Source organism: Schistocerca gregaria, chromosome 1, assembly GCF_023897955.1.
Source record: "Schistocerca gregaria isolate iqSchGreg1 chromosome 1, iqSchGreg1.2, whole genome shotgun sequence".
In the NCBI taxonomy this organism is placed as follows: Eukaryota; Metazoa; Arthropoda; class Insecta; order Orthoptera; family Acrididae; genus Schistocerca; species Schistocerca gregaria.
The window spans coordinates 313653404-313669302 of NC_064920.1; the positions used below are offsets into that span (position 1 = coordinate 313653404).

The following is a 15899-nucleotide window of genomic DNA, read 5'->3' on the forward strand; positions in this document are numbered from 1 at the left end:
GTAGCTGGTGGAATACTTAACTTTAATCCATTAAGGACGAACGTCGCTTTTGACATAACATGATACACAGTATCAACAGTAACTGATAATGGCGCCTTGCTAGGTCGTAGCAAATAACGTAGCTGAAGTATATGCTAACTATCGTCTCGGCAAATGAGAGCGTATTTTGTCAGTGAACCATCGCTAGCAAAGTCGCTTGTACAACTGGGGCGAGTGCTAGGAAGTCTCTCTAGACCTGCCGTGTGGCGGCGCTCGGTCTGCAATCACTGATAGTGGCGACACGCGGGTCCGACGGCCGATTTAAAGGCTACCACCTAGCAAGTGTGGTGTCTGGCGGTGACACCACAGATATTATATTTTAAACATGGGAATTAGATTCTTTAAAGAATCGGGATCGGAGGGTTTAATAGTACTAAACTAATAAATCCACTGCAATTTGCTTGTAAACGTGCCTTTTTGTTTTATTTATACCATGTTACGTGTTCTACATTTTATCTGATGATTAAGCTTCACATCATACTGAGGTACTCTTGTTTCAATGATTCATGCAAGATTTATGAAGCGAGTATCTTCTTCGAGTCTGTAAGCAGATTAGGTGCGACGGAACTTGGTAAGAGGATCTGTAACGTTCTTTATGCCAGCCGTGATATATGCACCGTATATACATTGTCCCCAAGTGACTTCTATTTTTGTTTTTCTATGTAAAAATACTTCTTGTAATTAAAATCACAATAAAATCGTTTGGTCAGGGACTTTCGACAAAGAGGCAAAACTGAAACGAAGTTTCTATATCTCATGCTGCAAAACAAATTCTATGGCATTTTATTTCTTCTCAGCATTCTGTGGCGTCTTTTTTGCCTGGCTGCTGCAGAGCAAACATCGTTTCCGTGTGCTTTGTCATTGGATAAAACAAATATTTTATTGAAATGTGTAACTAGAAATATAGTATCAAATTTAATTATAGTATAGTTATACAGTATCCAATCATAATAACCATAAATTTGTGTGAATATTTACATCTTTCTTTTCAGAGGCCGTAAAGTAAGGATTGACGACGAATTGTTCGAGGGTTGAACGATCGAGCACTTTGTGTTGTCTTTCGTTACCGATTCAATCTTCCCTCTCTTAGTGCGCATATTTTTTTTTTTTTATTTTTTGTATATAACGATTAAGAATGGATGATCGTATTGATCTTACTTGGTCGGCTGTTACGCAATGGGAATTGCCTTTATGATTTACATACACGAGCGCCGCAGCCGTTGGTAATTACGTGATCAAAATTTTCTGAGATGGTGTGAAAATTGATCTTTCGAGCCAATATGTCTGATAAAGCTTCATTTATATGACGCCAATAATATGAAACTGTTTAGGTTTACCCGACATGCAAGGTACACTATCGACAGGGATTTCCAATACATCAAGTAACGAAAAATTATTATAATGAAGTAATCTTTATTATTTGATCATCCAGAATGAAAAAAAAAAACTCAACTTCGACTATCTGTTCAGTATTTGTCTTGGAGTTATTTCCTTAATAAAACATATACTCTTATCTTATTTCGTGAAGGAAATCGATGAAGTCAGAGGATTGTATCACGTAAGCAAAAAAGAAAAAAAAGAATTATTCCTGAGCTCTCACATTTTTTGGTATAAGTGCCTCACTATATTAATAGACGGTATACTCATAATATAAGAGTCTAGGGGCGTGAAAGGGAAGCGGTGGTTGGGAAGGGAGTGAGACAGGGTTGTAGCCTCTCCCCGATGTTATTCAATCTGTATATTGAGCAAGCAAAAAAGAAAACAAAAGAAAAATTCGGAGTAGGTATTAAAATCCATGGAGAAGAAATAAAAACTTTGAGGTTCGCCAATGACATTGTAATTCTGTCAGAGACAGCAAAGGACTTGGAAGAGCAGCTGAACGGAATGAAAGGAGGATATAAGATGAACATCAACAAAAGCAAAACGAGGATAATGGAATGTAGTCGAATTAAACCGGCTGATGCTGAGGGAAATAGATTAGGAAATGAGACACTTAAAGTAGTAAAGAAGTTTTCCTATTTGGGGAGCAAAGTAACTGATGATGGTCGAAGTAGAGAGGATATAAAATGTAGACTGGCAATGGCAAGAAAAGCGTTTCTGAAGAAGAGAAATTTGTTAACATCGAGTATAGATTTAAGGGCCAGGAAGTCGTTTCTGAAAGTATTTGTATGGAGTGTAGCCACGTATGGAAGTGAAACATGGACGATAAATAGTTTGGACAAGAAGAGAATAGAAGCTTTCGAAATGTGGTGCTACAGAAGAATCCTGAAGATTAGATGAGTAGATCAGATAACTAATGAGGAGGTATTGAATAGAATTGGGGAGAAGAGGGGTTTGTGGTACAACTTGACACGAAGAAGGGACCGATTGGTAGGACATGTTCTGAGGCATCAAGGGATCACAAATTTAGCATTAGAGGGCAGCGTGGATGGCAAAAATCGTAGAGGGAGACCAGGAGATGAAAGCACAAGGCAGATTCAGAAGGATATAGGTTGCAGTAAGTACTGGGAGATGAAGGAGCTTGCACAGGATAGAGTAGCATGGAGAGCTGCATCAAATCAGTCTCAGGAGTGAAGACCACAACAACAACTACAACAACAACAAACTCATAATTACGGAAATAAGTGGTTTATTTTATATATCTTTTCGGTTGAAGTTTGCCGTTTTGAACGTTTCTCTCACCCGTCACGCAAGTTCATAATAATCAATATTTTTATTTACCTTTATGTATTGGAAAACGTTTTCACAGTACTAATATCCCACATTTTGCTCTTCTACTGTAAATTCCAGAAGGAAACGGTTTAGATCAGGAGAGGACATCTGTGGAAAACACATTGACTTTTGTGCACTACTTGGCGGAAAGGTGGTAGCTATCTGGATTTGAACCGGAGGAGACGCTACTCTGCAACAAGAGAAGCTTTAGGGGTTGCCTGTATGTGGTAATCCACTGTGGCTGTATCGTTGGAGAACTCGACTACAGCGCCGGCATAGGAAATCGTTCTCTCTCTCTCTCTCTCTCTCTCTCTCTCTCTCTCTCTCTGCCTCTTGGAAACTGTCCGAACAGATCCCGCGTTCGTCGCTATAAACAAGCGGCGCAGTTGCCGCGTCGCAACAGAAAAGACGGATCTCCCCGGAGTGAAGCCTCAGCGACGTAAATACGGAATCCGTGGCGGAGCGGCGAGGGAAAAACGCTACCGCTCGGCTGTCAGCGCGCCGGCGAGACGCGGCCCCCACGCGCCCTCCCTCGCACACACACACACGCGCACACACACAGAGCCCGAGCCGCGCCGCTATATATACGAGGCGGGCGCGCCCACGCGACAGACCGGCGCCGGCAGCAGCAGCGGCAACAGCAGCAGCAGCAGCAGCAGCAGCAGCAGCACGCGCGACGCACCGACGATGCAGCTCCTGGTGAAGGCGACGGCGCTGGTGGTCCTCGTGGTGGCCACCGCGGGTGCGGGGGCGGCGCCGGTGCACGACGGCGACCGCTGCCCCGACAAATGCGACACGGCGCTGTGCCCCCGGTCGGAGGCGGCCTGCCCCCGGGGGCTGGTGCCCGATCCGTGCGCCTGCTGCCCCTCCGGTCTCTGCGGCCTCGAGGAGGGCGAGCGCTGCTTCGACCCCCGGCTCACGCCAAAGAAGTTCGACAGGTTCGGACAGTGCGGCGACGGGCTCGTCTGCAAGTCCCGTCACGACCTCACCTTCCGGGTGAGTACCTCGGCGTGTGCTGCAGCTGTCGGACGCGTGCTAAACTTTGCTGGGGGCATTGGTTAACATGTAGTCTGGCTCGTGGCTAACAGCTTCGGCAGGGTTGGGAGTTGTTGGTAGTATAGTGACAAGATCTCTCAGTGCGAATCTCATAGAGTAGATTTGCCATGTTCTCGGACTAGAACTTCCGCCCCGATAGTGCATGTATGGATTTGTTTTGCTTTATTTGAATTTTTGCTTATCTGTTTATTTCTTTTTTGGTAACATAGCAAGAAACTGTTGACTTTGAATTTCTACATTTGTCAAATTGTTGGTTGTACTACAAAACCTGTCACTACGATCATTTCCAGACTTGCTAGCTGTAACTTACAAATTACACGAGATAGGTTCTTCTCTTTATCTTGATCCTTCCTCGCAGATTCAATTCGATCATTGCTTGCTCAGTTGCCCTTTGACACACCTGTAGACGACCTGCGCTGTTTGTTGTGTCATTTTTTCGAGCCATTATGTTGTTATTGGCAGGATGCATGTGTCACAAGTCTTCCTCTTTGAATTTATGGCGGAGAATGAACCAAGTTTGCCAAATTCCACCGAGGTGAGGGCGATTCTCTGGGGGTTATCTCTGCTGTCAGGTCATATTTCAGATAAATATATTCATTTCCTAATTCCAAAGCACGATTTTTGCAGGAGAAACTAATGCTCTTGAAGTAGCAAATGTATACACTGGTATAGTGGACGAATATATTCACCAAATTTTTCTCGGTGAGAATCTCTCAGAGTATGTTAGCGATTTTCTGGGAAGGTACATCGCTTCTGCAGAAGTCGAGGCGCGCGTTAAGAGTTTCTTCAAGACATAGTCTCAATCATGGGGAATAGTGCCAGAAACATTGGGAGTGGACGAATATATTCGCAAGTAAGCAACTTACCGAATGGAGCTCCAAGTACGACCTCTCGAACTGAATCAAATGGAACATGTTTACAGCGTTCCTGAAATGTTTATTCATAAGTAAAGATTTATTTTCAAATGTGTTTATGAAGATACGCCAGTAATTACAAAACTGTCAGCGTTTAAATTACAATAAAGACATCAGCAAAATGTAGGAGTTCATGCATTGGAAACATAACATTTGAAATTATCCTCGTACCAGGAAAAACGTACTTTAGAACGAGAATCATTTCCCGAAACGTATTGTGATTAGTAGCAGTAAATGTTATTTTGTAACAAACAAAACTTTTTTTTACAGCGGCAAGCATTTCTAATGGATATGAGTAAAATGCGTTGCTTCAGCACAAGACAGTATAGGTATTTCTCACTTGCGCTAATCACGAAAGAGAAATGTATTGGTGAACGTTCGCCCTTGCAAAACACAATGATTTATTATTTTTAAGCCTAAAACATATTTCTGTGTAATTATTCTTTAAAATTTATTTACTGGCCTTTAGATTTCTACCTATCTACATAGAATCTCCAGTCCTTAGTATTTCATTCCAAAATATTCTTTGCGGATTTATCAACTGGGTTAAGTAAATCGTATATACATTTTGGTTAGCTACATGGTTAGATACAACGAGCAAGAACTAAGGTTCTGAACCGGACATTTATAGCCCGCAGTTAGTTATAAAGAACGAGGGACATACGAGACCAAAAACCAAATGTAAGTTACGCTTTACATGTAGTAAACAATAATTAATATATTTACTAGTGATAAAACTACTAACAGGACAATTCTTCAAGGAGCCCAAATGAGTCAGTTGTAGTTACCAAATAAAGACGAATAAATTAACAGGCAAATTATGATTCTCAAGTTAATTCTATCGTACTTTAACAATCAATCATCCGTAAGTTCTGTCCTACCTTTTATCCACATTCAATGCTATTCGTCACCCGCATAGTGTGGTCTTTATTTAATGATCAAAAAATTTGTTCGAAAATGGTTTGTAAGATAAAGATAAATATTTCCAGCTTATAATAATAACAAGTCGGTTACGAGATTCGACTTTCACTAGTCTTTGTAACTATCTTTGTAATGAGCCCCAAAAGAATTTTCCGCGTTAATAAAATGTTCGTTGCATATAGAACACCCAATGAAGATGCTACAGCTGCACTGAAAGATGTTTGAGGCATACAATAAAAGTGGCAGAAATTGTATTAGGCACTAGCTTCTGGATCGTAGCAAATAGGTAATCGCATCCATAATGATTTAGAACCTACTTAATATAAAATAGCATTTCAAAATTTCATTAAAAATGTCTTTGTTTCTGACCGTTTCATACCGCATGAAGTTAAATAATAGTGACCAGAAACACAGTTTATGTTTTCCGCACACTGTTTCAAACAATGTGATACCTGAGCTTCTCCTGGCGTAAACTATGTTCAAAGTACTTACGGGCATTCAGCCAGGTTGAATTTTCGACAACTGCCGATATTTCGGCGGATGCACACTCCGCCATTTTCAAGGCTTAACTGCAACGACCAGACGAAGTGCAGAAAACACGAGAGCTCGGTTCTGCGAGTCTAACAGAAAAGTTAACACACACCTAAACAAAAGCCACCAAAGATGAACGAAGTCAGAGCTATCGATAGTAAGAAACTATGGACTGGTAGTTGAGGAAACGTTAACTCTGTCCCTATGTTTTTTAACAAGTGAAAGAGCAGGATTCCAGGCCGAGTTTAAACAAAAGCCTCCATCCCTATTCACAAGGTTGCTAGCCAATTTAATTTCAACAGACTCCTTAATCACACTATCCCAATAGCCGGACGTGCATGCTAATATCTCGGTATTATTATACCACATGGGGTGACCAGTGTCCAAACAATGTTCGGCAATAGCAGATTTGCTAGGCTGCTGTAGTCGCGTGTGCCGTTTATGTTCAATACACCGGTCCTCCACGGTCCTGATGGTCTGACCAATGTATGCCATGCCACAGCTACAAGGAATGCGATAAACACTTGCCTTACGTAAACCAAGATCATCCTTAACAGACCCCAAAAGCGCTTTAATCTTAGATGGAGGTCGGAAAACACATTTCACATTGTATTTCCGTAAAATACGACCTATCTTCTTTGAAGTGCTTCCTATGTAGGGCAAAAAGGCAATAGATTTAGGAGTCAACTGAGAATTATCATCAGTCACCTGGCGCCCAGTTGGTTGATATCGCAACGCCCGTTCAATCTGTCTTTCACTATACCCATTGTGGCGGAAGGTAGCCTCAAGATGGGCCAGCTCAGCAGGCAAAGTCTCAACGTCGGAGATGACATGTGCCCTGTGTACCAAGGTACGAAGTACCCCTTCACGTTGGGCCGGATGATGACAACTGTCCGCCTGCAGATACAAGTCAGTGTGAGTACGCTTCCTATAAACTGCGTGTCCCAACGATCCATCCACCTTCCTCCTAACCAAAACGTCAAGAAAGGGAAGGCAACCATCCTCTTCCACCTCCATGGTAAAAGGAATGTTGGGGTGGATCGAGTTTAGATGTTCTAAAAAGGCATTCAATTGTCTGAAAATGTTCTTCTTCTGCTATTGACAATAATATGAAGAGTACTGCAGCATTCGTGTTTCACGCCGTTCTACTGCTGGACAGCGTTATTACGTCTGTTTGCAGACATCTAGCAAATGGACCTGTTTACAGAAACTTATGGTCAATGAGCGTAAAAACACCTCTAAATAACTCATTTTGATGATACTTCAGGTGATGATAATAATTTATGATGTTCAGTTAAAAACTTATAAAATGCGTAATTATCTCAAAATAATTTTATGGCAGTTGTCATTTCCCGCAGCATTTATGCAAATACTCGTTTGCAACAAAAACCCTTTGGCATGCTCCAATGTTGATACTTATTACCCCAGATGCGTTTTGTCTACTACGTGAGAGACATCTTCAATGGATATTCTGAACTGTGATGAAGTTTTGGCGTTAAAAATATTCGTTACAGTTCTAAGAAAGAGCATTTCCTTCGTTTTTTTTACGTAACGTGGTGATGTACTTGCAGTAATTTTTGGGTGTTTTGACGCAGGTCGCAATTTGGTAAGATTTTCGGCATATTTCCGTTTATATTATTATCTGTCGTTATGAAGCTTTGTTATCTGCACATTGTTTGGTATGAACACTTTAGTGATGACTTGACAACCCATTCATACGTTTACCACCAGAGATGCTACATATTTGTTTGTTTGGAGACAGGTGCCTTATTTGTATGCCAACAACATTTGTGTACTTTGGGCAAATATGTGTAAGTTCGAGTTTTGGTCCGGCACTTAACATTCACGCAACCATCGATCCCATCGGATTAGGGGAGGATGGAGGAGGAAGTCAAAGGAACCATCCCGACATTAACCTGAAACGATTTAGCGAAATCACGGAAAACCGAAGTTAGGATGGCCGGTCGTAGGTTTGAACCGTCACCCTCCCGTATGCGAGTCCAGTGTGCTAACCACTGCACCACCTCACTCGGCCGTAATGCTAACAGTTACGCACATTGTCTGTAGCGTATCCTGGAGGACACGTCAGGCAGACCATGTTCACTTAGTGTAGAGGCAGCCACAGAAACTTTCTTTTTAAAGGGCGTTCCCTTCGTGAAGACAGAAACTGTCAGCGATGGTAGAGAACGGCAAATGTATCACTTTGAAATAAGGGACACTGATCCACAAACGAGAAAGTCAGAGGTTACAAATCCAAACGTGTTGTTCGTTAATTACGTATATCCCTGGAATGCCAAAGCCTGCGAGTCGTTGATTATGCGTTGTAATAAAATGATTTATCATGTCGTTACAAACATTTCGGAATGAATCGTGATTCGACCCCAGAAAAGGAATGCTCAGCAATGCTAATAGTGGTGTGTGGGGTGCTGAGGATTGCCATTGTATAGGTTGGTGGAGTTGTTAACACAGAGTTAGAATGAATATATGAGTGGATTTAGACAACGAATGATTAACAAAATAACGACTACTTGCTCTCATGTATATGCAGTGGTGCACTCTGTGTTCCTGAGAGTCATACACTGTTATTGGACGATATTACACTTTTTCTTCGTGGTTTCATTGTGATGGGGCTCCAGCTTAATTTGTACATCTCGCTCGCGATCACCTACGTCACAATTTCCTTGAAATTTGTGTAGGAAGTAGAGGGTTTGTTTCGAGACCAGCTCATTGTTCGAACGGATACTGAGGAAGCCTGTGCGAGAATGTCAAGCTTGCATAGAAGCTAGGGAGCATTACTCTGAACTGTTGCGAATACAGCACTTACGTAAGTGTAGGGATAAATAAAGTTATTACAAAAAAGGATTTTTGGATTTTTATCTCCGTCAGCAGACCAACAATAAATATAACTTTTTTATTTCACGTATTAAATCCTACTCAGTCACTTACTGGTCAGGAATCTCTTTCTCAAGTTGACACATTTGATGATCTCGATGATCCTTGAAAGTCTGTATAAATTTTAGTAGAAACACCCTGTAGTTTTTCATCATTTCAATGAAGTAGACGTATTCAATCAATGTAGCTCTTTTAATTCAAGATTCTGGTTCGCTCACACTTTATCTACAGCCTTTTATATGCTGTTCAGGCGAAATCAACATTAGAAATCACGAAGAAGAAATGTACTTAGTAAGAGGTCAGTTTGGCAGTAGTATGTGCACCCTATACAAGAGCTTGCTTTATATGATATAGGTGGGTACTGTGACCTCTCTCTCATAGATGTACTGGAGACATCTATGTAGCACGATCGTGCGACCTCAAAGCATCACCCATAGAACGCCCCAGACATAGAAAACAACTGTTAACTACAAACCGCGAGACTATTCACAGTTATTGCCACATAGCCTCTTACAGCGATTGAAATGGGGCAGCGGTTAAGGTAAAGGACTTCTATCGGAAGGAACGGGCATCGAATCCTCATTATATCATCCAGAATTAGCTTTACTGCGATTCTGCCGTATTGATCTTATCGTGGTACGGTCAATGGCCCCCGAGTTTTCCCTCACAGCCCCTGCCTTCTAGTGGTCAAATGATCTGTAATCATGTAATGCCATCGATATCAACGACACGCTCAACTGTACCATTCCTTAATTTCCTTCCTCCAAGCCTCTTAACGGCTACTCCGAGATAAAGAATTTTTCTTCCATTTAATTCTTATACATTCCTCCCCACCACGAAGGGAGAGGTGTGGGCTGGCAGTAACCACGCTGTCGTTCATCAGTCTTTGATTGAAATGGCTGACGAAAACATAAAAATACAATGGCATGGATAGAAAGTGATAATGTCGATTTGATGAGACGGTGCTGCGCATGACATAAGACTGAAACGGTGATGATATTGTGGACTGCTGCTAAAAGTTACGATATGGGTAAAGTGGGATGGGAACAGTATAATATGGAGAAGGATGTGGGATAAGTACTTTGCGGGGGTTGGGAGTCGGGGGAGGGGGGAATGAGGATCTAGAGACTGGATGTTGTTGATGGGAGATGCCTAGGACTGCGGTTGCCCCGGTTTTGGCTGGGATGGAATTTTCATCGGAAAAGGAAAAGTTGAGATAGGCTATGTTTAATAGAATGATCTCAGAAATGGTGTAACGCTCCGGAAGGGAAGACGGCTGAAAGGACAAGGTTCTTAAGGAGATATAAGAAACGTTGGATGGGGTGATTGTGGCGCGGTGGTCTCAAGGTTGAGGTATCGAGTGTAGTATAAGAATTCGATTTTGAAGGAACTTTTGAATCTGTTACAGGATACAGGCAGGGAATGGTAAACGGATGCGGAATGCGAGATGGAACTCAAGGCGCTCGAGGATTTAGAGGGAGAAGTAAAACTAGAGAGAGATGTTGAGCCATACAAAATTTGTGTATGTGAGGATGGGATGGATGAGGATCTCGTGAGCACGCATGATAGTCAAGGGTTTTAGTCCCCACTTTCGGACAGTAAGTTTGGATGGTTGGTATGTGAGGACCCAGTTTCACTTATGATGGAGCGTCACCCCAGTGTATTTTAGTGTTTTACTTAGTTGCCTAGTATTGTTAGGGACTGTGAGGGAGATACCTCGAGAACGGAAAGCGCAAGTGGTTCGTCCTATAATTATTGTCTGGCTTTCTTCAGGAGTGCTCAAAATGTATCATTGGTTATTCCAGTAGATGGACTAATCTAGGTGGATTTGGATACGCTGCTGCGAGGTATGGAGGATGAGATGAACGACGAGGAAAGCGTTGTCGTCGTCATATTGAAGTAGTAACGTATGAGAACGTGGTTTAGAAACACGGGCTGTGTTTAGGGCATAGATTAGATTAGATTAGATGTACTTTCATTCCAATTGATCCGTTGTGAGGTGATCCTCCAGGATGTAGAACATGTCAAAAAACAATAATATATGAAAAATATTTGCAGCTGAAACAAATAAGCTAATGTACCTTCCATAGGTCTCAAGTGGAATGATGGTCACTTTTTTTAATGAACTCTATATGAAAGAATCATTTTACAAACACTAATGCAATGAATTTAAAATAAAAAAGTATTTTTTTTATTTATAAGGTAATAAACAAGTAATGAAACTACTATAATACTTATTTACAATGAACACATTAATGCACTGAAATGGTGCAGAAGTTAGATTGTACTTACACACCCACCCACACCCACACACACACACACACACACACACACACACACACACACACACAGACACAAACACATTTATTTGCAATGAACACATTACTGCACAGAAATTGTGCAGAAGTTATATTGCATTTATACAATTCAGTTGGGTCTGCTGAGAAATTCATCAATGGAGTAGAAGCAGCTGGCCACCAATAAATCCTTTAGGCTTCTCTAAGAGCTGTGACGGAGCGGATCCTGGGGGCGTGCATACAGTTGTATAGAAAATGAGGGAAGAGACGATGAACATTAACGGAAAGCTACCTCACGTGTCCAGCACGCTTCTTAGCACTGCGTTATTCATCGCCTGTACGTGATGCACATAGAGTTACCTGAATGAACGATGCTAATGCATGATCAGATTGGTAAAGCAAGGTTGTTATGAGTGCAGACTGACGCCTCTTACGACTGCATCAGACTGTTGTGTACCACGCGATACGGCGCCCACCCCACGAGGAAGCTTGCCAGCGTGACCTCGGGAGCGCCAGGCGTGAGAAGCGAAGTGCGCGTTGTGTCATCGCGGACACTCGATCTGTTGACGGCTGGCTGCTGCGAGGTACGGGAGCGGGCACCGCTGCGTGTCAGCAGCGCAGACATGCACTCCTTGTCTCAGCGATGTACATAGTTACTGAGCAAGTCGGTTTACTGGCTTTTCAACAGCATTGTTACTTCGACAGTGCACATTCTCAAGTGCTGTTTCGTCATTACGACTTCTGTTGCTTATCGAAGATGGCTTGGTTCAAATGGCTCTGAGCAGTATGAGACTTAACATCTGAGGTCATCAGTCCCCTAGAACTGAGAACTGCTTAAGCCTAACTAACCTGAGGACATCACACACATCCATGTTCGAGGCAGGATTCGAACCTGCGACCGTAGCGGTTGCGCTGTTCCAGACTGAAGCGCCTAGAACCGCTCGGCCACAACGGCCGGCGCTTATCGAAGAACTTACAGTTCGAACTTAACTGAAATTTTCCAAGTTCTCATGGAACGTATACAGAATTGTATTGAAATACATGTAGATTATTTAACACTTATCGTAAAATAGGGCAAAGTAAATCAAAATTTCAAGTTTTCTTAATAAATAAGGACTTCAACGATTAATGAGAATCAGTAAAAATATTTGCTGGTACTTTACATTTAAGACCTTGCAGATGCCACTAACATTTTTTTCTATTTTTTTCTTTTCTTTTCTTTTTTTTTTTTGTTTTGTTTTGCAGTACATGGTTACCAGCATAAAGAAAATTCTGATCCACTGTAACCTACTACTTTGGGTAAAGGGGAACATCTATATATTTCTGTATTTAAACCAAGTCATCCCATTCGATCGAATTAAACTGGGCGATGCTGTGGGAATTAGATTAGAAAATGAGACGCCTAAAGCAGTAAATGAGTTTTGCTATTTGGGGAGCAAAATAACTGATGATGGTCGAAGTAGAGAGGATATAAAATAAAGACTGGCAATAGCAAGGAAAGCGTTTCTGAAGAAGAGAAATTTGTTAACATCGAGTATAGATTTAAGTGTCAGGAAGCCGTTTCTGAAAGTATTTGTATGGAGTATAGCCTTGTATGTAAGTGAAACCTGGACGATAAACAATTTAGACAAGAAGAGAATAGAAGCTTTCGAAATATGGTGCTACAGAAGAATGCTGAAGATTAAATGGGTAGATCATATAACTAATGATGAGGTATTGAATAGAATTGGGGAGAAGAGGAGTTTGTGGCACAACTTGACTGGAAGAAGGGATCGGTTGGTAGGGTATATTCTGAGGCATCAAGGGACCACCAATTTAGTATTGGAGGGCGGCGTCGAGGGTAAAAATCGTAGAGGGAGACCAAGAGATGAATACACCAAGCAGATTGAGAAGGATGTAGGTTGCAGTAGGTACTGGGAGATGAAGAAGCTTTCACTGGATAGAGTAGCATGGAGAGCTGCATCAAACCAGTCTCTGGACTAAAGACCACAACAACAACAACAACAACAACCCCATTCGAGGAGGAAAGTGAATCACTGAGTCGCGCTGCTGCTGCTGCACAAGCAACTGCATTGAACGCTGCCAAGATGCCTTACAGAAGATATCGCCGCCGCTCTAAACAAACAGTCTACAAGACCATCGAGAACATCGAATTTGCTACAACAGCTGGAGACAAGAAGAATCGTATTCCAGTTAAGTCTGTCGCTGCACAAGCTCTGCTGGATGGGCTTGCTGTTTTCGTCGGTTGTAGACTTAATTTTAGTTTAGATATAAACGATACGTTTGGTCATGGTAACGGATGGTTTACCGTTGCCATTGTTCGAGGAGGTACTGGAGTACCAAGTGTTCCTGGACTTGAAAGTTTTGTTGATAGAGACATTATTGCTTTTCGCACTTACCATATTTCTGAATTGGCTAATAAGGATTTTGGTAAATCCGCGTATGTTTTACAGTGATTTTTTAGAAGAAATACTCGTGTATCTTTAAGCAAAATACAATCGGAAATACAGTTAAATGACCAATATTTTTGAGACTTTAAACACAAAACCATATAGTAGTGTAATACAATCAGATATCGCAATCCTATCTACTCCACTTTGTTCACATTAATGTCTGAGACATTATATCGGTCCCTCCTGAAATGTTTCACCTTTACCTTACAAATAATGTTTGATATCGAAAATGTTCGAATGTCAACAACATCATGATGCACAAAATATCTGTTTCTTGCCATATTTTTTTCTTTAAAACTGATCAGCTCAGTGTCTTTATACGCCTCCATAACTTTTCCTACATGACACTTATCTTTTTTTGTCAGTATTTAAGCAAACAGGGACATGACATCATTTGTCATAATGAAATTCATAAGCAATTGGTAAAGTCATTTCATTGTTCTTTCCTTCTCTCATGCTTCGCGAAAATAAAGTTCACTATAATATTTTTTCCTGTGCGCCAAAAGTCCGTATTTGTTTCTGGGGCTTGATCCGCTTTATACCTGAAATTATAAATGAAGTCATTTTTGGCACAATACCGAAAAGAAAAAGTACGTTAAAAAGTGAATGAGTTTCACATATATTGCAGATACGGTAGTGCTTTGATACAATTCAGCTAAAAAATAGATGTAGCTTCTCACCTATGGGCGCTGTGTCAGTCTGTTTTCGTCGATGTTACAAAGCTTTACAGGCATTCTTGATAATAACAGCTGATGGTTGCCACAATTTTCGTTTCCAGCGTTACTTATGATGCAGATAACGAACGTACAGGACACAGCTTTCTAAATAAGTCTCAGTTTTCGTGTTCCTCTCTTCAGTCAACCTGGTGGCATCCACTTTACCTCCTGTGATCCGCTTTGCCCCATTTTACTCTGTACAGTGTATCCGTGAATTCTGCTGATTCATTTTGTATATAACATCACCCACTGAAGTAACTTTCACATTTTGTTTACACTATTCGTGAAATTTTCAAAGACACCTTCAGCTTAAAGTTTTGAACATAGCTACGTGGTCAGCGACCGTGTACAAAGTAAAATTAACAGTGACAGCAGCCCTCGGTCGCAAAAAATGAGTTTTTGACTTAGGTTTCGACACTGCTATGAGTGCCTTCCTCGGAAATAAAACTCTCAGATTGGCATGTCACGTATTAAACTAAAAATCAAGCGATAAAGCTTTAGTCACAAAATTTGTAAAACAGAATACACAAAAGGCTGCTCACTTGCGTCGAGCCACGGTAGCATCAGACTATCTGGAAATTTCAAAATGGTTCAAATGGCTCTGAGCACTATGGGACTTAACTTCTGAGTCATCAGTCCCCTAGAACTTAGAACTACTTAAACCTAACCAACCTAAGGACATCACACACATCCATGCTCGAAGCAGGATTCGAACCTGTGACCGTAGCGGTCGCGCGGTTCCAGACTGAAGGGCCTAGAACCTCTCGGCCACCCTGACCGGCATCTGGAAATTTCAGCGACGCAAAGATCATAAATAAGTCGCGTCTTATACAACAAACATTAATGTTTTAAACAATTTTTTTTAAAAAAATGTTTTACAGAAAAGTCATAATATCATCTATTAAATGTTTGAAATTAGTTCTGGAAATTAGTGTTACAGATTGCATAACATACGTAAATTATTTAAAGGCCGTATGGTTTCGTACAGGGATACTTACTAGCATGTTGTGCAGGAACATAAAATGCAAAAAAACTGTTTATTTGTACAACAAAGCTACAATTTATTAATAATAAACCAACAAGTGCAACCAGATTCGATAGTACGAGTACAAAAGAGTGACTCGTAGGGAAGAGCAAAACGTTAAAAGAAAAGGAGAGATGGAATTGTAAAACTACCTTTGGCATCGTGTGTGTGAGAGGAGTTGTTGGATATCCTCCTGAGGGTTACCGTCCCATATTCTGTCCAAATGGCGCGTTACATCGACAAAATACCGTGCTGATTTCAGGGCTCTGCCCATGAAGTTCTAAACGTTCTCAGTTAGGGTGAGATCCGGCGACCTTGCTGTCCAAAGTACGGTTGGGCAAGCA

At 41.4% G+C, this 15899-nt stretch overlaps 1 protein-coding gene across 1 annotated transcript in view; it reads left to right on the plus strand.

Annotated features, from left to right (window-relative positions):
* Nucleotides 1-3139: 3139 nt before the first annotated feature.
* Nucleotides 3140-15899, plus strand: part of LOC126343240 (insulin-like growth factor-binding protein-related protein 1) — a 144204-nt gene continuing 131444 nt past the window's right edge. The window contains exon 1 of the mRNA XM_050001922.1: nucleotides 3140-3747. Within this exon, the coding sequence (XP_049857879.1) occupies nucleotides 3439-3747 (309 nt within the window). The 5' untranslated portion in view covers nucleotides 3140-3438. The remainder of the gene's footprint in view (nucleotides 3748-15899) is intronic.